This window comes from Strigops habroptila, chromosome 2 (genome assembly GCF_004027225.2).
Source record: "Strigops habroptila isolate Jane chromosome 2, bStrHab1.2.pri, whole genome shotgun sequence".
NCBI classification, from domain to species: Eukaryota; Metazoa; Chordata; class Aves; order Psittaciformes; family Psittacidae; genus Strigops; species Strigops habroptila.
Window position 1 is genome coordinate 3,009,881 of NC_044278.2, and position 25,754 is coordinate 3,035,634.

The window sequence follows — 25,754 nt, forward strand, 5'->3', positions numbered from 1 at the left end:
GCATGCTCATTGTGTCTCTACGTCAAACATGGAGATATTTTTAAGGAAAGCAATCAAACAAAAGGATTTAAATCCATCACCCACTTTTCAGGGTGGGAGAAGAGACAGAACTGCTGAAATTCAAAACCTGTTACATTGTTCACAAGACAGAATGTAGTAAGTGATTAGTTTGCAATGCAAACTAAACCTCACAATTATTTTTGAAAGGCAGGGGTGGCGTGAGTCTGAGAAAGCTTACAGTACCACTGGAAATACATTTCTTTTATCCTCTGAAAGGCAGTCTATTTATTCAGCTATAGGAAACCAGAGTAATAGGGGTCTCTAATTATCATCCAATTATGCAATTAGGTAGAAGTTATTTGAACTGCCTAATTATTACACATACAAACTCAGAGCAGGATAGGAATGCTCAAATGCAATTTTATCACTTTCTCAAGATTCTGTTTTTCTAAGCTCAAAAGCAAATACTGAAATGTAAGCCTGAGCAGTTGTGTTCATTTTTCCTCACCATGAAAATTCTTAACAGGGTCAATAAAGTAGGGTTAACCCATAATTTAAAAGTCTAGTTGAGCCTTTATAATCATCTCACAGCAGGGCAGATTAAACATAATAACTAAAGATCTACATGAACCTCCTCAGTCAAGCTATAGGGAAGCTATTGTATTTTACTCTATTCTGCTCTGCTCTATTCTAGCCTTTGTGTGTGTCCATCACTTGTATTTCTGTGCCTCCCTCTAGTGGAAAGAAGGGAGGGAAGGAGGCACACATGCCAGCAAAATCCACTTCATTTTACTAAGAACATTTTGTTCTTGAGTTATAATTAAGATGCTACCAGGAACTTTCATTATGAACCCTGATTTTCCGAACATTTAGGACTTTGCCAGAAAAATAAATCTGACTTCAGCACATACTTTCAGCTAGAGTAGATTTACTTATTCTGGAGGGAGAACAAATCACATATGTTGGATTGACTGCTCTGAGCTCAGACTTTTAAATACCTACTTTGATTTTTGCAAGCTATTTCTTCTAGCAAAAACACGCCTATGCTTACCACAAACTCCTGCCAAAATTAATTGTTTACCTGGACAGATATTTTAATTTTTCAGGGGCAAAAAATAATTTCTATATTAATAAGAAAGGACTCCTGGATCCAAGCAGCGTTTCCCCTCAACAGAATAACAGAACATATAAATGCACTTTGTACTTTTAATTGTATTTCTCATTCAACCATTTTCACCACATTCAAGATTACTTTTCTCCCGCCCTGTGGATATTTCTGAGCTTTTAAACAAACCAAAACAAACCGCAACTCCAGTTCACCTCTGTAACGAAAGAACTTCAAAGGTTACAGTCCTTTCAGGTTTTGTTTAGGAACCTTAGCAAAAGCGTTAAATACAGAAATCATTGATATTTAATAGAAAAATGAGCTTAAGAGATAAAAACCCTTTGACATCCAAAGCAACTGCACAGTTGTGATACACTTTTTAAACACACAGAGCAGTTGATTGTGCTGTATGATTTCTGGAACTTTGTACTTCTGAAGACAGCTTTAAAGTGCTTTGTCCCATTCATTTTACATCCTATAGAATGAATAGTGCACATGCAATGACATCTGGCACTGGTAAATGCACGTACCTGCTGGGAAAATGGCTATGCTTTAAAACCAACAGGGAAGTAAGATGGATGTATGGCTTTTTCTGTTATTTCTTAGAAATCCCCTACACAAAGGCCAGAGCATAACCCTATTTAAGAAGGTTCTCCTAGGAAAAGGTGGAAATGTAGTCTCCCCTCCAGACTTGAAAGATGAGGCCTCAGATTCCACACTGGCAGGCACTAAGTTACACAGTCTCACCTGAGTGAATCCAAGTTTGATCCGTCTTTGTTTGAAAGTCTTGGCAAACTGCTCAAGCTCCTCAAGGTCACTGGGCTCCTCCAAGCTGGGAGTGTCAATTCGCTTTGGTGTTGACTGGCTCTGTGGAAGTGGCTGAATGGGGGTCGCTGCTATTGTGCGTGTTGGGGTTGCTGGCTATTAAGATAGCAAGGAAAAGATGAAAATCAGACTTAAAAGAATAACCAGCAAAAATTAAATTCAAAAAAAGACAAGTGAGATTTCTGTGAGAAAGATCAATGAATTTGACATTTCCAGCAATCTGAAAGTTCCTGCAATTTATTTACATTCCTCTCATGAATGAGCAATCACAATCCAGAAAACTGTATTAGTATGACAGCCTTTTAAGGGCTCTGTCAGCACCAATTAAAGAAAAGAAAGAGATGTTCAATGCAGCAGATAACCAACAACTTTCGCTTGCTGCAGAAGCTGCTCAAAAGAAGGCTGAATACTCTTACTTGATACAGTTCTAGCATTTATAGACAGCTTGGCATTCATCCCCTTTTAATCATTTAAAAATTGAATTTACTGCTTGTGTGAGGTGGCAGATTGTCATCAGCCCAAAAGATTCAAGTCTCCTATTTAGTCTTGGAACAGTGAGTACATACAGGTGCAGCAAAGATGGCAAGTTTCCTCGAATGCCATCTCTTGTGACTGACTCATCTCTTCCTGTAAGAAAAAACTACGTCTACCTCTAACCCCTCTGTGGATACTTGCAACAGTAAGGATGAATGTACTGGTGATACAAGAAATTAAGTAAATGTAACCTGCATAAAATAATTCCTTTTAGCTCACATTTTATTTCTATATAAAAGGCTAATTTTCCACGGAGTCTCCGTGAGATTCACTATTCCTGAACATGGGCAGACCAGTGCATTTTACTATGCAACAATAATAAGAATCTGAAAAAAAATGAGCATAATAGAAAATATTCACAGGTGGACAAAATAAATCAAGATCTGATATTGCACAGTTCAGGCTTTATATGCAACAGGAACATCGGAAACGTGTTTTGAGTGCATAAGTCTACCTTCTTACATGCCATAGAGGAACTGAGATGCAGAGACAAATCATTTACTCTAGTTAAGTTCTACTCAGTTCAGCTGTGGCTTTTAAATAAAGGTGACTTCACGCTTTTATATCCTACGCCCAGTTCTGAAACTACAGACTCCTTCAGGGCAAATAAGAACAGCCTCAAGTCTACGCAACATTACAGTACTATGCAAAGTCTATGGAAGGGTCCAGAAACGGCTGTTCTTAAAGAAATGGCCTATATACAGCTAAGTCTTTACATAGCTCCTTATGTTGTTTTTCTTCTGCGTTAGTACAGTGTTTTGCAGTGCACAGCAGATGGTAGAGGGAGGTCAGGATCTATAATTCCATTTCTCGAGAAATAATGTGATCATATATGATCTTTCTAGGATTGCAGATATATGTGTCACACTATAAAGGTTTTCAATATTTTTTAATTTACATTAAACATAGTGGGTAATTACTGCAATATGTCTTCACTGACTTCACACCCTTTACACAATTTATTTTCTCTTTGCAGTTTTGATACTTTTTTTTTTAATCCAAGTGTAATCTTTAGTAGGGAGTCATGCTGCTAACTGAGGTATGAACTACAGAGCTGAGACAAATTCCATTGTCCACATGGCGCATGAAAAATACTATAGGTAGTATAATAGAAAATGTAGTTTTCTAAGACTTTGGTAGACTCAGGCATCTTATTACAGAATAAAAAATTCTTATATGTAACCAAGTTGGCAGGAAAATACCATACAATATTACATGGTATTTGCAAAACAGCATGCAGTCATGTAACTAAACTGCACAGTAAAACCCAGAGTGAAGCAAAACTAAATTTGCAGGCACATGCAACCTTAAAATTGCTTTTCTTACAGTCTGAAAGCTTAATCATAGAACTTTAATATTTTAACATTAAAATCTAACAGAATATTTTAATGCATTTTTAACAATCTCCTCACTTTCACAGAAAGTAACTAGTAAGACTGGCAATGAGTTCGCAATAATAGCAAAACAACTGGGCTACAATAAAGATAGATTACCACTGAAATTTCTAGAAAGAAAGATACTTGTCAGTAATCCTCTTTAGGGGCTTTTTAGGTAGCCCATTCCTTGCTCTTCTGCATTTCACAAATTTGTAGATTGTCCAAAAAAGTCTTACAAGAAATCAAATGATGCTCTCGAGCCATTAACTCAAGATATCAATCATGGAAATTTTCAGCTAAAAGTAAAAATATAGAACCTTAAATGCATGAAAAGAGGCACATTAGGGTGGAAACCACAAAAAAAGACACAAAAAAGAGTTACTGATACTTCAGTTCAACACTGAATCTATCTAGCAAGACAAACTCACTATTACAATTGCAATACCTACTCTGATAACTATTACAAAGGGTTCATTCACTTGCAATAGTTAAATCCCCTCAAAGTAACTCATAAACAGTAGAAATAAGCCTGACCTGCGAGGCAAGGGTGATGCTTGGCTGAGACTGCAGGAGGTTGGCTTGGCTTTGCTGAGGTAGTTGCGTTAAGAGATTCTGCGCTTGCAGGAGACCTGGAAAAAGAAAAGGGTGGGGGTTCGGCTTGTCATTTTAGAAAACTAAAACATGAAATGAGATAAAACAAGGCTCTTGCCAAATAATGAAAGTTACAAAATCTGAGATGCAAGCCTTCATTTCATCCCTGCATAGGTATCTTCAGACTTTGGACTTTTCTGTTCAAAATCCTTTTGTATTTATGGAAGGGTAAAAAAGAGAAGTCTGCATCAGTCTCTCCTGCAGAAAGAGTTTGCAATGATCTAGGTTATCCCAGTTCTGTGTTCAGGAATCATTTATTACTCCTTTCAGCTTGCAGATTTGGAGTAAACCTCTTCCTGTAAGCAACAGTTGACCAAGAATTTGGGAGCCATATAAAAAAAACACAACTGAACACTGATCAGATCAAATCCAACAACCAAATACTAACCAAAACCACAAATTTGGCTCCTTGATCACCCTTCTTTCTCTCCTATCACCCCATGCAAGCTGCCTAACAAGGCGGCAACTTTCTCTGGCAAACCTAAGCAGACCACGCCAGAAGACCAAATAAGCCCAGATAACCACTTCCTGGCTAAAATAAAGAAGGAATCTTTTGGAAATGTAATCAGAACTTAAAGCTTAGGTAAGATACTGAACACTGCTTAAACTGCACAAATAGAATAAACATTACACTGAATGTATGAAAACCTGTGCTATTACGGAAAGGTGACAACATTAAAGAACAGTTGGGACTGATGCAACCAATACACACAATATGCTGACGTTCTAAAAATAAATTCTCTTACAGTCTACCATTTGTATGGTTTATTAAATCTTCCAGGAAATTGAGATATAAGCTTGCATATATATAGTTTAACTAGAAGCTATCTGATTTTTTCATTTCCAAATGAGAATATATATATTTTTAAGGTATAAGGATCTCGACAAAAATATACCTAGTTAGTCAATTCCCTCAATTTTATTGTTAAAAATATTACTGCTATTCTTTAGGTAACTCCTGGCTATGACTTTCAATTTCCCCTTATTAATTTAAGAACCTGACTAATTAAACCTATGCTTAGTAGACATCTTCAATATACCAAGTTCCTCAAACCAGGAGAGAACGATGGCACAACAACAACAGATGGACACTATGGCCACTCAGAGGACAGAACACCAACTAAGTTCCGCTTAAATTCTGTAATTTTGAATTTGACATGGGCTTTTCTGGCTCATCAGCTGGCTGATCAGAGCACACCACTCACAACCAGCTACCTCTCAGTAGAACACAGGTAGGAGGCACAGGAATTTAGGACTTGATAAATACTGAGTGAGAAACTGGATGTTTTATGCAAGGTTAAGGCCATAGGAGACACGAAAAGAGGGACTACCATGGGTAGGAAGAAGAAAATGTATCCTCGATGAGGGATACACAACTACAGAATTGTCTTCTGACAGTAATATTACTATTACTTTTTTTTTAACAAAGTGTTAAATATGTATTTTAAATAGAATGCATTGCTATCGAATGTCAAGACCCACAGAATAAAGCCAGCTGCTCATGCAACATAATAGCACAGTATAGACAACTATGTAAATTTGCTTTGCACCACATAATCAACATGTTCCAGCTGTGTTTTTGAAAAGCCGCAGCGAGGGAAGGGAGCAGCTTAAGGAACTTTGAAGACGGCTCCCTACTACACAGTGCTTTTTACAACACAAATATTTGTTCGCTTGAAAGATGACTTCAGCTGCCCAAATCTAAATGTTAATTAGCGAACAATCACCCCCAAGTGAAGAGGTTTTGACCTTCATTTAGTGACAATGAATTTTAACTGACAACTTGAAATAGAAAGGGGCAAGCCATCACACTGATATTGTAGAGCGGCCAACCAATAATAAAACAAAAAATAGGCAGCTGACAGTGACCACATTTGACCTCTAGTGCACCAATAATACCATAGATCACAAGTTACTGACTCGTCTTATGACTGTAATCAGAGTCATTAGGACTGTCCTTTTGGGATTTTTTGTCCTCAAAGAAATCCCAGAGGATGTTTTTCTGGCAACGACACTTTTGCTGGAGAGTACAAGATGACTACATTTTTCCTCATTTTATTCCCCCTCTGAAGTAATTAGCACTGAGGGGCAGTATAAAATATTCTGTATGTGTTTAATCTACTCAGTTTTTACATCAATTTATCCTATTTAAGAGATACTGACACAAGGTATCTCAGGCAAAAACTGAAGGACAAGTTAGGTCAACCTGCAGCTGGCTGAAGTAATGATCAGGGCATGGGGAGCTGAAGTGTTTCAGCAGAGCATGCACCTCTCCCACTGGTTTACAATCTTTCCAGACAGTTTTCATGCACATGCTTTGGACTCTTGTTGGCTTCCATGCAGGTCTGTTCTTTGCAAGCATGACTTATCTAACCTTCACCTTCGGGGTGGTTTTTTCTGAGAAGAAACTACTGGTCCTCACTTCCATCCAAGAAAACTTCAGCGACTTAACTTATAGGGCACAGAGCACAGCCTTTTAAATACAGTTTAAGTCCAAAACTGCACCTTTTAGGCAACTGCCGAGATACTGGTGTTTTGAACCTTGCTGTTTCCTTAGGGACTTCATACTGGCATCAATACTGTTTAACAGTATTGATGATAATAATTAATGGATATTAATATAATAGATATTAATATCTTTATTACCAATAAGGCTGATGGGACAAAATATACTCTCAGCGAGTTTGTGGACAATACCAAATACAGGGAAAATGGTCAATAAGCCAGAAGTCAGAGTCTAGAGAGGCTATACAAATGGAAACTCATGAAGATCAATGCAGGAAAATGCAACATCCTGGATGGGGGCTGGAATAACCCTGTATAGCAAAACAGGGTGGGCACTAGGTGGCTAGAAAGCAGTTTCACAGAAAATAGACCTTGGTGTCCTGGAGGTCAGTAAGATGAGCATGAGCCAACAGTGTGTCCTTACAATAAGGACAGCCAACAACCACATCCTGGGTTCTATTCAGAAGAGTGCAGCCAGCAGGTCAAGGGCTGCGATTCTTGCCCTCCATTTGGCACCAGCAAGACTGCACCTAGAGTACTGAGTTCAGGTTTTGGTTTCCCTGTACAAGACACGATACCCTGGATTTTGTACATTCAAGGCCCACGAGGGTGGCTAACAGGCTGGAACACCCATATGAGGAATAGGTAAGTGAGCTGGGTTGTTCAGCCTTATGAGAAAAATAAGGTTAGATCCTATTTCTGTCCTCAGAGATAGAAATGGACTCTTTCAGGGTGCACAGTAATGAGATGCAAGAGATTAGGTGGAACATGGAAAACTCCAGACAGACATAAGGAAACCTTTCTAATTTTTTTTAATCGTGAGAGTGGTCAACTACTGGGGCAGACACTTGAAGAGGCTGCAGAATCTCCATACCTGGTGATGTTCAAAGTCAACTGGCCAAGGCCCTGAGCACTCTGCTGTAATTGGACCTGCTTTAAGAAATACTACATGACCTCTAGAGGTCCCTTCCAACCTGTGTATCTTTTTTAAATTGTACTTGTATACTTCCGTTTACAGAGGTAGTATTTCTAACCCTCTCCTTTGGGTTCTAAGAGTCCAGTACTATTATTGCACTAAATATGCCACATGTATCACCTACATGATGCTCCAAAAGAATGGAGGAGATAAGGATTTATGCAAAGGTATGATGCTTCAGATGTTTTGGAGGGTTTTTTTAATAGTTAAAGTAAAGCATCTATCATCATCCAGGACTCTTCCTGTAATGTCTACAAGTAGCATGAGTACTTTTTGGTCCAAGGCAAGAAACTCTTCCTGCCAGCCAACAGTCCCCAAGGACTAATCTGGAGTTCAGTTCTTACTAAAATTAAACAAAAGATAAAACAAACATTCAAATGCACATTTTTTTTCAACATAATTTTTAAAAAGTTGGCCCAGAAGCATAATACATAATTCATTCCTATCTGATCTCCCAAAAGAGTGATGATTTTTTTTTTTCCCCCATCTAAGAAGAACTTGACTGCTTTTTCTCTGCCAAAGCCGTTCATCTTCTCACAGACATATCCTGGAAGTCAGCTTGCAAGACAAAGCCATTAAAATGTCATGATTTGATTAACTGGAAACAACTGAAAGGGAAGAAGGAAGGGTGTCATACCACGTATTACATACAGTGCTATTTGTATCAACTTTGTTGATCACTGTTGATGCAAAGAACCTTCTGGGCACTTTGGTGTATTTCATTTTATCAAATCCACATCTTCCAAAATGAGGACTCGTAGCTGGAATTACATTGGGATCCAACACAAGAGAGAAAGTACTAACCTATCCATTCCTATAAATCTGTTCCACTGAGATCTTAAGCTGCGGCGTGCTGCTGCACCATTTGCTGCATCCAGGTACCCTTTAAGATCAGCTCAGGAACATGACGCAAATGTGCTCAAGCTGCTGAACTGTGGTTTTGCAGAGTATCATTTCAGTGACCCATGCAAAGGTGCTGCCACATTACTTCAATGAAAAGTCAGCATTTTTACCCATTGATGCTGTTCAGATGGTTAGAAGCAAAGACTTGATTTCAAAGAGGACAGGAAATACTAGAGGATTTAATTCAGATTTTGGTAACAGGTATTTGTAGCACATGGGGAAAAGTCAACATTTAAATCACTTCTCCCAAGTTCTCCCTTTATTCCACTTCAAGCTCCCTCCTCTTATGTGCGGAGTCAGCTATATTTTATTCAACTGCTGTGTCAGCAAATATGCTGTCATCAAGAGTCTCTTAATGACAATGAAATGCTGGGTCTGCTCATCTGCATATTGAGGAGACCAAAGCACTTTCACCTGGTTCACAAAGCATGTTACTAACAAAAAGAGGAAGAGTCCTGTAAGGGCAGTACAGGTGCACAATCTCAGATGAGATGAACACTTGTCCATTACAAATTCGATGCATCTCAGAAGAAATACAGTCAATTTCAGGCATCTTCCTCCATTCTCCCTCTGGGTGAGGAAGCTGCACTCTGATTTATGGTACCAGAGGCCACCAGGGTAGGTACCAATGTTTAACATTCATTATTCTATTTTAAAAATGTGTTTGATTGGGTTTTTTTAATGATACAAGTGAAGTCTCAAAGTCTGTTGGACAAGTATGAAAGAAGAGAACAGCACTGGATTTGGCCTGCCATCATCGTCCCAGGTATTTTTACAATAAAATCATTAAATCATAAACAAGGTTTTTAACAATAAACAGGAATAAATTGAGAATAGGTAGGCCCAGTTTCAATGTTTAAAGCTACTTAGTAGCTTGTCTTCCACATTTGCCTTTTTGGATACTTTCTTTATAAGTACTGATTCTAAATCTCCTTTACAATGATGCATTCTTTTCTCATATCTTCACTTCTCTTTGCAAGATTAATTTAAATGAAATGAAGCACCATTTCCCCTCTCCATTCAGATTTTACCGATATGATTTTTATTGGCAGTATCTTCCGAGTAGAAAGGCAAATGGTCATTTGATGAGGGTAATATTTTTAAGAAACAGCTATAATTGTAGTAAAGGAAGTTGAATTGATTATTCTAGAGACAGATCTATTAGATAGAAGAATGGATACAAGAGGTATAAATACTGTACAAGGTGCTACATTCCTGCCTGTGACTTTAACAATAATATGCGGACAAGAATTGCTCTGAATAAGAAATTGTTCCAAATTTATATTTCCATTCAATCTTCTGCATATCTGCTGAGTCTTGAAACAATTCCTTCAGTTATGATGTTACCTATTACCAAACGTGAAAAACAGGAACTTTACAATTTGTTTCACCTCAGTCAGAGAATAACCAGAAATCATGTGGAAAGATGACTACATTAGACATATGGCAGTGGATTTATAGGGAGAATTTCACATCTGCTGCTGTGAGCTATAATGTGTGTTGAAGAAAGATAGCAGAATAACATCCTGATTGTTGATTAGTATTTTAGGTATTGAATTCTCTAAATTTTTTTCAGAAGTTGGATCTCAGCCATGACGTTCAACCCCTTCCAAGAATCTCAATATGATTGCTGATGATTGCATTACTCTGCACACCATCACCTCCTCAAGCAAAAGAAGCTTCTCTCTACCTAATGTTTACATTTTTTCTACAATCTTGCTTAGAGATAACATTCTTCATTTCCCTTAACTATTCTCTTGTAGTAAAAACTATATTTCTCATTTACATGATTGGCATGTACAAAATATGTAGTCTGTAAAGCAGTAGATTTCTTCCAGAACAGATAATCCATAAATAAATCCGAATTTTCATTAGTTATTAAATGCATACATACACATATATAAAGCCGTATGCAGTACCAGTGAGGCAGCAAAAAAAACCTGAATGCCACTGGTTTTAAAGAAAGCTCTACGCTACTTTCTTCAAAATATTAATATTATTTTATGAAGTTGACTAATGGACAAGTAGGACTAGTAGGACAAGAAAAACATGGGAAAGCCAGCTGCAACAGCAAATAAAATAAAAATACACACTTTCTCAATCTTTCTCATAAATAATAACATACTGTTTGAGATCTTCTAACAATAACCATGAAATACTGCACAAAGCCATACCAAAAAGTGATATAAGGGGTATTATGACATACATGTTGCTTTATCATTGAATGCTCACGAAGAAAATTAGATCCATTCAACCATTTCAGTTTGGAAGATTGTCACACACTAATGGCCTATCGTTGGAATATAAATCTTCCAACATTTTTGAGCTATTCAGTTGTCCAGGCTGCACATTACCAGTAAAACATGGTGTTTCTACACACACTGCGTCACTGATGACAGCAACATGCAGGTCTTAAATTGCAGTGAAGAAATCATTTTCAGAGATGGTCCTTCAAAAAGGTACTATGAAAACCTCTTCTGGTAGTTATTCTACTTCAATAGATTTTTTAAACAAACAAACAAATAGCTTTCCTTCCTTTCTATAATGAAGTCAATTCATTTTGAGAGAGTAATATAAACGCTTCTGTTAGCCTCCTTTTTTGTGAGCCATCTTCAGAGATGTTTTAGCAAACCAGCACAAGTTAGCTGAAAAATGTAGGCATTTTTCAGAAAACCACTAAGTTTTCCAAAACAATGCTTTTTTGTTGCTGTTTCCTTAAAAAATAAAAAGAAAGCTGCCTATTTTAAAGAATCCTTGAACTAAATTTTGGTTAAGTTTGAATTCTTCTAGAAGAATACGTTAAGCTTGTAAGTTCTGCTTCTTTTTAAGAAACTAGTACATCACTAAATGCCTCCATGAATAGCCTTTTAGCTACTTTCTACCAGTGCTGGTATAAAAGCTCTCCTAAATCAAGTCCTATTTAAAAAAAAGTTAATTTTGACTAACCCTTTATCCAAATGTGAGAGCATTCAGACAGCGTGAGGGCTTCAGCACAATGGAAAGCCAGTTCTATCCAATTCATAGTATATAAGAAGGAATGATGCATGAAAAAATTGAAAGAAGAAAATGAAGTGCAAAGAGCTGCTTTATAGGACAGCCGGGCTCTGGAGGACTCTTCAAGCATAACAGGATTTGCCTTCTGAGCAAGAATCTTTGGATTACCAGACCTGAACAACTGAGTAGAGTTCATATAGAAAAGAAAGGGGAGTGTGTGGGGGGAAGACCATTGGAGTATATCAACATAAGAGACCACGGCTAAATGCAGTTTTCTGTGGACATCAACAAACGGGGTGCAACCAGTACTCAGATTTGTTGCAACATGAGTGCATTAGTACTTAGAGCAAAGTTACTGTACGACAACAATACCACCTACCACTGCCTTGGTTTGCCTTTAGCGTGTAAGCCATACCCAGTGTACCACCAAAATAATATTTCCAGGAGGAGTTATACAAAAGCAAGCATTCTAGCTCTTTTCCTAAGGTGTAATTATTATTTCAGTTCATGACAAAATTCACTATACCCTCCTTAGGTTTAAGGACTTTTCTAGTCTCCCACAAGGTCTCTTGACTTTGTCATCTTTTTCCAGAATGTCCCGGTTTTGGCTGGCATAGTAATTTTTCTTCCTAGTAGCTGGTACAGTGCTGTGTTTTGGCTTTAGTCTGGGAATAATGTTGATGTTTTAGTTGCTGCTAAGCAGTGCTTACACTAAGTCAAGGACTTTTCAGCTTCTCACCCCGCCCCACCAGTGAGTAGGCTGGAGGACGCAAGAAGATGGGAGGGGGCACAGCCAGGACAGCTTGACCTAAACTGGCCAAAGGGGTATCTCATTCCATGTGACATAATGCCCAGTATATAAACTAGGGGAAAGCTGGCTAGGGGCGGCTGCCCAGGAACTGGCTGGGCACCAGTCAGCGGGTGGTGAGCAATCGCACTGTGCATCACTTGTTTTGTACATTCTAATTCTTTTATTGCCACCACCATCATCATTATTCTCCTTTCTGTTTCTGACCTATTTAACTGTCTTCATCTCAACCCATAAATTTTACTTTTCCCCCCCTCTCTCCCCACAAATCCTCTCATCCCACAGCAGTCAGGGGAAGTGAGCAAGCAGCTGTGTGGTGTTTAGCTACCTGCCTGGTTAAACCATGACCCAGTCTCAGCATTTTGTGGCCCTTTTAGCACTGACCTAATCAGACCTCCACCTCTCAGGATTATGCCTTTGAGTTCTGGAGACTTGTCTTCTCCAAGTTCTCTTCCCAGCGGGCTTCCTTCTTGAGAGCCTGACCCAGCAATTCAGAGCCTGAGCTTCAGTATATACCAAGAGGCCTTGTTGTTAACAATGTTCCCATGACACGATCTCGGGATTGATCCTCCCTGAGAATTGAGCTACACAAGCTGTGACAGGCTGAGGTCTAACACCCAGAAAGGGACACTCCCTTTCGAGTCTCCTAATTGCAATACTATTATTTCTCCTAGGGAGTATCAACAGTTAGTGAAGGTGTATCAACCACCTCAGTTTCACCTTCTCCTCTAAAAAGCTATGTACGATTTTCTTTTCTGGCAAGGAGCACTTACCCTGCTGCCCCTGCGGTGTTTGTGAGATGATGAACTGTGCTGGCTGCAAGTTGGTTGTTGGATGCACCAACACAAACTGTTGCAGGTTGAGATTCTGTTGCTGAAGCTGCTGCAAGTGCTGCAAATCCTTAAGGAAACAGGGGAAGGGGGGGGGGAAAAAAAGGGGGACAAAAAAAGAAAGAAAAAAAAAGGGGGGAAAGAAAGAGCTGTGCGTTAGACATTTAAGTCAGCCATGACTCCCAGTGTAACTAGATTTCCTATCAACCAGTTATATTCTAACATTTAAAGATAAATGTGGATGTCCAACACAGCAGTCCTGCTACTTGCTACTGAATATCCTTTTGTCCTGGGTTTGAGTTGCTCTGTCCTTTGTAAAACCAAACAAAAATTGTGTACCAAACAACCCAGCAAAATATTTCCAGCACTGTTCTGCTTTAACAAAAAAGAAAATCAATTCCCTCTCTCCCCACCCCAAATGCAGTGGTTTTCAAATACTTTTGAATTATCGGCACCCATATTTTTCAGACTTACTTTCTGAGCATGCAACTCTGCTACCAAACTCACTGTTGACAAATCAAGCATATTAGCTGGGAGCTATTTTGTTTATAACAACAACAATCTGCAATTACCATTCTAATCAGCAACAAGAAAGCTAAAAATTACAGCTTCCTAGTTTGCACTCTGGTTCTTCAGGTCAAATTTCAGAAAGCAGCTAACGCAAATAGTAGATAAATATATTTTATTAGTTCCAAATCAAATTACAATAAGCTTAACAAACATGGTTATAATTAAAGATTAAAAGGAATAATCCAAAACACTGCACTACTGTAGAATGCTATTTTTATGTATATAAACCATTCAGAACTATTAATTCTCTATAATCAAATGACTGGTCTCAACATAAATGCTAATCTCTGAAAAACTGAATCATCAAGAAAAATGCTTTAACTTTCTGTTTAGCTGGAGAATGAAAACATAGAGAACTGATTAAAAATATTCCCCCCAAACTAGTCTTTTCCTTTCATCTTCTTCAAGCACGACAATAACAAGAGTAACTGAAATTTGAAAATGGGAGCACAACATGAAGCTGGCTAACATAACAGAGGTGATCTATGAAAACTATCTGTTTACTTGTGTAGAATCTTTCTACCTTCCTGAGAAGAAACTGTTTCAAAACACCCACCAAGCAGGTGGATAAAAGCCTGAGATACTGCCCAGACGTAGAATTTCCCATTAAACAAACCAAATGAACCAAACAAAAAAACCTCTCAAAACTCTAGTTCTGATGAGTTACTCAGATACCGGGGTACCCGTGTGCAGACAGATGCCCTTTTCTGGGTCTGACCATGTCAGAAGATGTTAACATTGCCAGTTTGTCCCTAAACAGTGCTCAGTCTTGCTGCCTGAGTGGAGCTGCTAGTTTTAACACACTTGATGAGCGAGACTAAGACCTGCTTCTTAAGGCCCATAAAGTAGCCCCCACACATTTTGACTGATGCAGGTTACTGAGCACTCAAACAAGCTGCTCAGGCAGCAGACGTGAAAGGCCATTAACTGCCAGCAATGGAAAGTCACGACAGACTGACAAGGATAACTTTTTATTTGCACAATACAATCATTTGCAGAATATAGTTATCTGACTATGACCTTAGATGATTTTTAAACTGTTAAACTAAGACTTCAAAGTTGCAACAATCTCCTCCTGGGGAAGAGGGATGGGGAGTATCCGTGGGTAGAAAGGAAGGGAAAAAAAGAGTCAATTGATTTATGAGACCACAGACAGGCATTATAAGAAAATTACTACTTAACCTGCATTACAAAGACACTGGCCATCAATCACTTAGGCAACTTGGTCATGTTAAGCCAAAAGCATGCAATGTAATAATATGGTAGACAGACAACGGATGGACTGACCAAGCAATGCTCTTTAAGAAATGGAAACTTACATTCTATAAGAGAATGGTAATATTTCAAAAAGTGCCTGCCAGCAGAACAGAGTGTTTTTGAAGTTGATAGTATTGTTTGCTTTGAGAAAATTTGAGAAGTACTGCAACCATTCCTATGAAATTGAGGCAAATATCCTTCCAAAAAAGAGAGATATAACTGCTCCAGTTTTTCCCCAGGAACTCCACATATTTTCTGACTTTGTACTATGAAGTTAGGTTTGTCAGAACTGTTACTGAAAACTCTTACTTCTTCAGCCCAAACCATGACAGCAACATGGACCTCCATTCATTTATCCACTTATTTCCAGTGCTCTACTGGCTACCTTTTCAGATTGAGCAGACCCTCCAGCACAGAAGGGGCTCCTACTGAAATGGATGCAAGGACTAGATGCAGAGGAAGAAACAAAGATAGAAAGAGCAGGGCAAGCTGACTAAGGCTGTGAACACTAGGTGGAAGAAAAATAAATGGAGACTGAGGGATTAAAATAGAGGTGGATAAGAGAAAAAGTAGAAACACAAAAGGAAGAGTTGGGAAGAAATTTTTGAAGGAAAAATTGTGGACAGAAAACCACATAGGTTTTCTGTCTGGACCTCCCCCACCAAAAGCAAACAACTGAACACACACACACACACACACACTGGCCCCAGATGACCATGTAGATCTCAGATGATGTGAAGAAGTACCACAGCAGATGGAGCTACATAACAGAAAAAATACAAAGAAACGGTGGCAGTGTATTTTTAAGATCAAAGGAGGAGAGCTTTTTGTTTAAAACTATAGTATTCACAAAACAGGGTACCCAGCTAAGACATGACAGCTCTTATCAGGCTCTTACACTTTAATATGAGAAAACTTTTTAAATTGAGGCCTCAGGGATAACTGGTATAAGCAATCTTATTCTGTGCATCTGCCTTGGTAAATGGTATGTTGGCTGAGTCTTGTTTAAACACAGAAATACAATTCCATAGCGCAGAATGGAAATGATACCTCCAAGGCTAATCACTCTTAAACAGCCCTACCAGCCCCTCAAATTCATTTGAAATACAACTTTATTTCTACCTTGGGAAAGTCCTATTATTTAGTTAATTGTAGCATTACAATGAATCTCCCAATAGCAACCATGTGAACAAACCCAACACTGTTTCCCTATACCGATCTTTTTTTCTCTCAACGGCAAAATCTGTCTACAAGCACAAGCAGATGGAAAGAGATGGAAAGACTTTTGGGGAAACATGCACGTCTTCTAGTGCTGCCTAACAATCTAGAAAGATCAAAACAATCCAACTCCTATCTTGGCAGAATAATCTGTCAAGTGATGCATCCTGACACGAGGAAGTTTCTTGGGTTTGTTTTTTAAAGTCATCTGAAGTTCTAAATTCATCAGGGACTGTAGCAATAGGACAAGGGGTGATGGGTTTAAACTTAAATAGGGGACATTCAGGTTAGATCTAAGGAAGAAGTTCTTTACTGTGAGGGTGGTGAGGCGCTGGCACAGGGTGCCCAAAGAAGTGGTAAATGCGCCATCCCTGGCAGCGTTCAAGGCCAGGCTGGACAGAGCCTTGGTTAACACGGTCTAGTATGAGGTGTCCCTGCCCATGGCAGGGGGTTGGAACTAGATAATCTTAAGGTCCTTTCCAACCTAAACCATTCTATGATTATCTCTAGCTATGACTTCAGAACAAACTTGAGCATCTTTGACATTTTGAGGTTTACATCATAGAAACACTGATCATGGATCCTGAAAACAAGTAACTTTTACAAAGAACTCCAAAACTTGGCACAACAGTTTAGTGACAATCTAGCATCAGCCCAGCAGCAGCACTAACCAGACTTACCAGACTGCTGCAGCTAATATCTGACATTAACTGAGCGCACATGAAAGACGTCATGCTTCTGCAATTAGTTAATTAAATATGGTAACCCCCTGCTGCAGAGGCCTGCCAGCTAATCAATTATTCAAAAATCATCAATTAAAACAAACATGCAGCTATCTGTGTAATCAGCTATATGTTTACAATAGCAATGCAAACAAAGCTGAGCCCTGCTTGTAAATGGTTGTCAAGATGGATCAAAAAGCATGGTTTTATCCACCTACAAATGTACAGTAGAAGTTTTCCATAGGGTATCTCAATTTATATCCAACACCTGCACATATTATGCCCTGCACTTTCATCATAAGAAGCTAACAAGATTCAGCTAAGCTACATTTATATATCAAAATAACCTATCCTAAAAGAAATTAATTGTAAAGTCAAACATTTAAGTAATGAGGAATGCCAGAAAACAAGCAAAACTTTATTTTTTAAGCCTTGTGCTACAAATACACAATATATGTATTTGTATAGGTGGCAACTACATGATCACATGCTATTTTTCATAGGGCTTTTAGCTCATTCACACGCACAAACCAGACAACGCTCACTTCAGAAGCTCCTATTTGACAGCACATGCCTGATCTTTTCAACTCTTCTCAAACACTTCTCTGAAGATTCTGTACGTTCTGGAGAAAACCCCAATATGAAATTAGTAATTCTAAGCACTTCACACATTTTCATAGCTTCCCACTGAAGGGGAAGAGCGGGATTAGCAACATCTTGCACACGCACAATAATGCCTTCAAAAATACCCGCTAATTTGGTGCCATATTTGATAAATGTAAATAAAGCCAGAAAGTTAAAGGCACAGATTTTGTTAATATGAAATCTTGATACTTTGCAATTCAGTAAAGCAGACCTCACTATCTTAAGCTGCACACCTGGAAGACAAGAGTCACTCATCTGTGGATCACTTACATTTAGGTTGACTCACATAATATCAAATGGGAACCCTGTGACAGATGCACAGAGAGATGTTAGAAGCTAATGACAAGGACATTTCCCATTCTTTTCATGAAATCTGCCTGTATTACTGGCTAGAGACAAAGGCTTAACAAAATTAAGAGATAGTCTTGGGAGTTATGAGCTTCCTTGAACGCTGCATTCTTGAATCATCTCCAGATCATGACAGTGAAGTGGGACACTTTTCTAAAAGAAGTTGTAATATCTGCTCACAGTGCACCAAGAGACTCAGTGGGCAGCTTCAATTCTGGCCTTTTAAAAGTGGGCTGGTGTCACTCTGGCCTCTGTAAGGACAGCCAAAGAGGTCAGAACTTTTAGACCAACACCATAGAAGTTTGCCACCTCAGGTAAGAAAAACCTGATAGCACAACCAGGCTGTTATTCAGCTAGCAAACTAGCACAATAAAGGAATAGCACATTTCACCAATGGATGTCACAGGTAATTGCAGCATTTCCATTCTTTTACTTAACCAGCCCTCATCTTCACTTCTTGGACACTTCATCCCAGTTAAATGCAAGTGAAAACAGTCAGAACAGAAAGCATCAGACAGTCTTACAGAACCTGGTCACTGTAAGAAGCAGCAACTTTGGAGATTACATACCCAGCACACTTTGCAGAGCTAGACTAATCAAACTGAAATATTACATACCAAGAATCTTAATCTATGGAAAGATGGACCTCAGCAACACACTCACCTACTTGTAGTACTCAAGATGCCTATGCTGTATATTTGGTTATCCTTGTTCAGAAGCATAGAAGATACACCACAACATTTGCTAAGCACAGAGTCAGTAGCACTGCATTCTCCACACTGAACTAAGCTAACCCTGGAAGACCCAGGAACTTTGCTGCTCCTAGTACGCTGAACTTCCTTCGCAAGCAGAATAAAGAATTAACGGGTCTTCTAGCACCACACCATAAAACTGGACAGATTCCGACACCTGACTCATTACACACGAGTGCCTATTCTTTGTCACTGAACTCTGAGCAATAAGCACCAAGCCAAAATACCACACAACCGTGTCAAGTCAAACTGCCTTTCTTCAGCTCTATCATTTTGTTGTTTGGATCCAACAAGCATCCTTTGTGATACGTATGTGTCCCTTCCCATCCATACAGGTCTTGGCAAGTGCCATTTCTATGGGCATCCTTCTATACCACTTTTTCTCCTTTATCAAGCTAACTACAAGAAAAAGGAAAATTCAGAAAATACAGCACCTGGTCAGATTCTGGAACAAACTGAGAAGCCCAGTGGAACTGATAAGCAACTGGTACGGATACTTTGCTACAACTATCAACTTCAATCTCATCAGCTAAGGATGCATGAGAAAAGACTAACGGTACTCAAGGACTCTAGAAACTCACTGAATGAGAAGAAAAATATCATTTGAATGATGCAATTAGTCAAACCTCTTTATTTTCCACCCTCTCAAGCCTCAAGGCTCACCTGTGCAATCTGTATTGGCTGAGATAGAGGGATCTGCGTCATCGGCGTTGCAGCAGAGGCCGAGATGGTGGCACCAGCAGCGCTGTGCTGCTGACTGGCTGAATGCTGCACTGCAGCCGCCAGCAACTGTGCCTGCGCCTGTTGTAGCAATAACTGTTGCTGGGCTGGCGTCAACGTGAGCTATAAATAATTAGAAAACACAGCCATTAATAATGGAAAGAGCCACTTCAGCTACAAAGTCATCAGCTAGCTCATTACTAGTTGCATTAACCAGACATGCCTAGAACTGTTACTACAGTTCAGCCATTAACTAGCCAATGACTCCGGCCTTAAGTAAGGACAGCTGGCTACTCAACACGGTACCAACCTACCACACACCTGCCATAAACCAAACCGCATGAACGCAATCATTTGCACTCACTGGAACCTACAGAACCTAACTTTACCCCTAACTTTTCTTCACGACTCTACCAGGAGGTTCAGGAAAAGGGTGATTAAGTAGCGAGCAAAAGAAAAGAATCAGTATTGCCAGGATTTGAAAGGAAATTTACACCCAGCAGAACAGCAAGTGATTTGCCAGATGAATGAGAAGCAGGAATGCTGGCTATGGCTACTGAACAAACTGATAACACCCCAGCTGCTTCACATTAGCATGAATCCCTGCCATATTCCATCATTCCCATTATGCCGTAAGATATAAGAACATGAGCTCCATTTGTTTCTCTCCAAGTCTCCCCATCTGCCTTTTTTTTTTTTTTTAATAGAATAGAGTTGGCAAGTTTACATCCCTTCCTTTTCCCAAACACGCATTATCTCTGTGAAACAGGTGGCAGCAGTCTCTCCTTTACATGTAAATGAATCTTGATGCCCATATTTACTACAATCCATATCTGCATAGGCCTGGAGTTTTGAATGTTTCACCACTGCAGACAATCCTAATTTAAACCAAACCCATTTCTTTGAGAATGGGAAAAATAATAAAATATGCTGAGTTTTAAGAACCGTCTCACTCACATATTAAAACAATCTCACTTTGAAAACTTGGAAATGTAATTAACCAAAAACTAAATAGGATGTTTACTTACACACTAGCATACCAGAAGATCTAACAATTGAACATGAAATTAAGATACTGTTCCATTCAAGAGTAGAGATGATCTAACCTAGTACTTCAGATCATAAATACATTGTTGAAGCAACTGCCCTACACTCCTTATTAACATGCAAACTCTTAACACTGCAAAGCTGATTACATGGAAGCAAACTCTTTAACCAAACCAGTCCATTCATAAAACTTGCTCTGTTTTTAAATGACTGAAAGCATTTACCACAATACAGAAACACCAGTAATCCTAAAACAACAGTTATTTCTCGATTACTTCCAAAGCTGTGCAATTAAAAGAATCAAAATTGGTAAGTTAAACCAGGAGGGTTGAGTGGGCTTAAGGCAAGCACTAATACAGTTACTTAAGAAGAAACGTGTTTGAGAAGAGGAAGAATTAGGGTCAGCAGTTCCCATCATTTTTGTTCTTCACCCAGCTATCTGATAAGATTTAGTCTCACGTTCCCATGCCTCATTTTAACCTTGGGGCAAAAAAACGAAAATCCTCTTTCTGAGATCAGTGACTTTCTCATTTGTACACACATTAGGTTTTAATTTCACTGCAGAATCAGGATGGATATTTAGAACAGAAAGATTTTTTTCTTCAAGCAAATATTTTGCAACAGAACTCAAAGATTAAATTCTGCTTTTTTAGAGGAGATATTTTCTGTCCCCTCTTTCACTTAAGTTTCTTCCTGTGCTAAAGGAAATGACAATAACCCTCACTGATAGTTCTGTGGGGCCTGCCACAGGCAGTGCCATCATTTGCTGGACAGGAGGCTTACTACAGTATACTTGGGTAAATCTTACCCCAGTGATCTGTCCTCCGGCCAGCATGAGCTGGGTCTGGGGTATGGCCGCCTGCACTGAAGGCTGCTGGGAAGGCTGGCTTGGCTGCTGAGAGTCCCCAGATTCTTCATTAGATTTAGACTAGTCAAAAAAAAATACAATTCTTTATAGTGTAAAACAGATGTTAATGTAGAACACTGCTATCTCTCAACACTGCACAATAAAAATGTTTCATCTGCATACAAAAAGCCCTTGGGTTTATTTTAAGAGTGTGTTTAAGCAATGGCTCTATGAGCCCACCATCTCAGCTACGATTGCTCAAACATGTCTGTAGGTAATGCAGTTTAAACAAAACAAAAAGACTCTCAGGTCTTTTGTAACTCTTTGACATAATTTTCAGGTCTCGTTTCATTTTACGCAATGCAGCTGAAGCTGACACTACCTTTCACCATAAAGGAAAAAAAAGGTTATTAAAATTATTCACTGCCTAAAATCCTGAACAATGAAATGACGGGAAGAAGATTGTGTTTCCATTTTCTGTATCTGCATCCTACACCCCTAAGTCATCATTCTGTTGGCTTATAGGGAACTGGTTTGAGAAATCCTCACAGGTTTATCTACCTACAGCGAGATACGTAATACATACAGTGCTTTTAAATAACCAAAGTTTAGCATTTATTTAATTGAATGCTGCTTTATTTTAAAATATTTGGGGACTTGGGGGTTTTTTTGTGGTTTTCATTTTGGGGGGGGTTTATTTGTTGAGGGTTTTTTGTGGGTTGTTTTGGGTTTTTTTAACAGAAGAAATTGTAAAGACATGAGGGAGGAAATGCAAGTGCATGATGAGGGGGAGAGTTTTATGATAATTAAAACTGGTTATGCAGAACATTAAAATTCTGCATAGATTTGCATATTTTCCACCACCTGTTTTGGGGACTGCAGAGCAGGCTAATTAACATAAAGGCTCTGATTAATTCTGCCAGTCATTGAGCGATAATTACAACGCAGGACTGTAAACACTCTGCACTGGAGATACAGCCTGTTTGCCAACATCTCTCTCAGGGATGGAAGTTTACCATGGCAACCAAGGCAATTTTCTGCCTCCTTCCTCTTAGAAAGGAAGGTCACTATACCTCCTCTTCTTTCCAAATTGTTATTATGTATAAGTGGGTCCACATTCTATTGCATTCTCTGTAATGCACTACCTACATTCTTTAATAGCAAGCACTACTGAAACCAGTTTTCAATAAAACTGCATCCATCCCTTGCCCCTTAAACTAGTACTGAGAGGAAGTGGCACGTTAACTGATACACTGAAGTGTTCAGCATCTGAGCACAAAAAAGTTTGAAAGCTTTGATGTCTCTCGTACTTTATTAAATAACAATTGCTCTGACTTCTTTTAAAAATCACTGTGTTATTTACACAAGCAATCTACACTAGCCACATTACATAGTTAACGTTACATTATACTCCTATGTTCAGCTACCGGAAGCAAGGACAAATTGCAAAGTAATACTTGCTATGTTTAAAATACGTGAATAAATGGAAGAACATGAAATATTGCTGGAGGTTTATAGTCCTAATGATACAACACCTGTCTGAAATTCAGTATAAAGTTACGATCACTGCATGTTTTAACCCCAGTTTCTGAATGCTTACAATCCTGAGCCTGATTTACAGTTGTAAAATTATTATTCCTTCGTACCTACACTTGCAAGACCAGTCAGAATGAAAAAACAGAGTAGCATATTGTAGGTTAAAAACCATCTCTAATGGGACCACAATGCTGTTTGGAATGAGAGAAGGATGAGCAATGGAAGGTAACTGTCTTTACCTGTACATTTAAGGACTGAGCAGCAGCCTGTAAACTTGTTCCAGCGAGCTGGACCTACAACACAGTGCAAAAATGGAAATGAAATCATGTAGAATGCACAAAAACCTTTAACAATGTAAAAAGAACCACCTCAACAAAAACTCCCCCTAGAACAATGCATGCCCCTCTAACACCTGAATTAGTGAAACGGATTGTGCTCCAGGCCGAAACAAAATCTGTAACTCTTCCACAGTGTTCTTTGTCTACCTCTTGTTGAACATATTCCTGCCAGAGATCTAGACATTATCATGAAATTGAGTTGAAACAGCATTTTGAGGTGGCCAGGCTAACTGTTCCTGTTTAAAAAAATAAAATTGAGGCTTCAGAGGAGGGCAGTAAGCTCTCCTCACCATCATCCTTCTTGTGTTTCAGAACGGGTATTTCCCCAGATACGTACGCTGCATCTACCCGCTTTCTTATACGACAGAGGAGCAATCACCTGCATAGCACAAAACCCACAGCATAAACACTCTTCCTCAAATCAACCCATTCAAGTATGTGCAGCCCTCAGCCAGTGAAAAGAAGATCTCAATACAGAGGACTGGAGACACTTTAAAAAAGCTGTATTGATTCAGGTATACTCAAAACTTGAATGCAATGTTTGCGATTAACAGGTCCAAAGAAGGTCTTTGTGGGTTAGCAGTGAAGAAAAACTGATGCTTCAGAAAGTGAGATTTTGAATCTCACTTGTTATTTTATCTCTAATAAGGATTTTCTCTGTACAACAAATGTTGAATTTTCATTTACTGAAGACCTTTTTAATCAGTCTCACTTTGTTTCCACCACCACTCCTACTGATATAAAGAAGGAATGCTATGTAATTAATTACTAACACTTTCAAAGGTCAGAATTACAACCTGTAGTGAGTTCCATCTCTGGTCATGTTTGAAAACCACTGCTCATTTGAAAACCAGGAAACACATAAGGATACAATAAAGCAAAGCAAAATGTAGCACTTCTTGCCTCTGTAAAAAGATGTCCCCACATAATATACATCACAAAAGAGAGTCCACATTATCTGCAAGCACAGGAAGGAGAGTTTTAATTTGAATTGCAGTACACGAAATTAATAACTGAGTATTTGAACAGGCAACCCTTGAGAGTCACCTTGGAAATATTTCCTACCACTCTAGACGAAGGTGCTAAACTTACTAAGCATATTCTACATCTAAGCAAACACTCCCAGAAAACCTCCTCCTCATCACAAGCAAAATATAGTTTGACAAAGTTGATGTAATCTCAACTTTTAACGTGAATTAACAGCAAAGAATAATCTCAGTTATAATAGCCTGCCCTCCAAAAAGACACTCAGAAATAATATTTTTAAATGAATTAATAATATTAAATAGACCACATAAAACACTAGAAATGTATCTCGCTCAGGTACAGCCAGCATATTCCCGAAATTCTTTGACTGCAATTTGGATACTGCTTCCACCACACAAAACCCCCCCATTTCTAATTAAACTGTTCCTGAATGTTGCCTACAACCTGATAGTTTGTATCAGTCTGGAGGAAAGCACTGTGTGTGAGTAACAGTGAAAAATAAAGCTGAATAACACCCCACTAACAGCCACCACGCTAGAAGCGGACAGTTTGACAATAGATTCCCACACACCTGCAGGTGCATAAAAGAATAGCTGAGATTTTCCTTTGAACTAGAGTTTCAAGAAATGAATCACACTTTATCAAACATGGAGTTATAAAGATCCTGACAACTGTTTAAATAAATACATTTCCAAAGCAAGATAAAGCATTGTGCTAAATACAATTACTGTCCCAGATCAATCTATATAACAAAACAAAGACTAAAACAAACACACAAAATTCAGCAGAACAGCTGTATCTGTCTCTGTGTTCAACACATACTGACAACCCATGAAAACTAGTCAGCTTCTCTCTACATAAAGGCAGCCTACAACAGCCTATTGGTTCAGCAAATTCAAGCACAGGCACTCCCTAGGTCCTATGTAACCCAGTCTACTAGGAAAATTGTAATTATGTGACGTGTGGAATGTTCCACACAATAAAATGGCAGTTCAGAGCTCTTAAAAGAAGGCATAAAAGCTTCAGTACGTCAATTATACCACAGTAACTGTGCAACCTCAGACCTCAAACATTCAAGGTCAGCCAATTAGGTACAGTATTTTAAAGTTTAAACTTGGTGCTGAGGAAGGGAAAGAAATTAGGACATTTGTTTTCGTACATCAAGTACGAACAGATTAAAAAAAAACCTACAAAAAATGCCCCTTATACTTCTCTCCACCTAGGGATGCCCTATTTTGCTTCAGCCTCCATCTGAAGTTC

The 25,754-nt window shown here is 38.8% G+C and overlaps 1 protein-coding gene across 6 annotated transcripts in view; it reads right to left on the reverse strand.

The window, feature by feature from the left end:
- The window catches only part of POU2F1 (POU class 2 homeobox 1), a 118,930-nt gene that overhangs the window by 21,905 nt on the left and 71,271 nt on the right, over positions 1–25,754 (reverse strand). For 2 of the 6 annotated variants that reach the window (XM_030471786.1, XM_030471788.1), the window contains exons 4-9: positions 23,409–23,462; positions 21,595–21,714; positions 19,683–19,862; positions 13,451–13,568; positions 4,375–4,469; positions 1,853–2,026 (exon numbers count right to left, since the gene is read on the reverse strand). In XM_030471786.1, coding sequence (XP_030327646.1) covers positions 1,853–2,026; positions 4,375–4,469; positions 13,451–13,568; positions 19,683–19,862; positions 21,595–21,714; positions 23,409–23,462 — 741 coding nt within the window. Of the gene's footprint in view, positions 1–1,852; positions 2,027–4,374; positions 4,470–13,450; positions 13,578–19,682; positions 19,863–21,594; positions 21,715–23,408; positions 23,463–25,754 lie in introns of all 6 variants that reach the window. The other 4 variants (XM_030471785.1, XM_030471787.1, XM_030471791.1 and 1 more) reach the window with 3 other exon arrangements.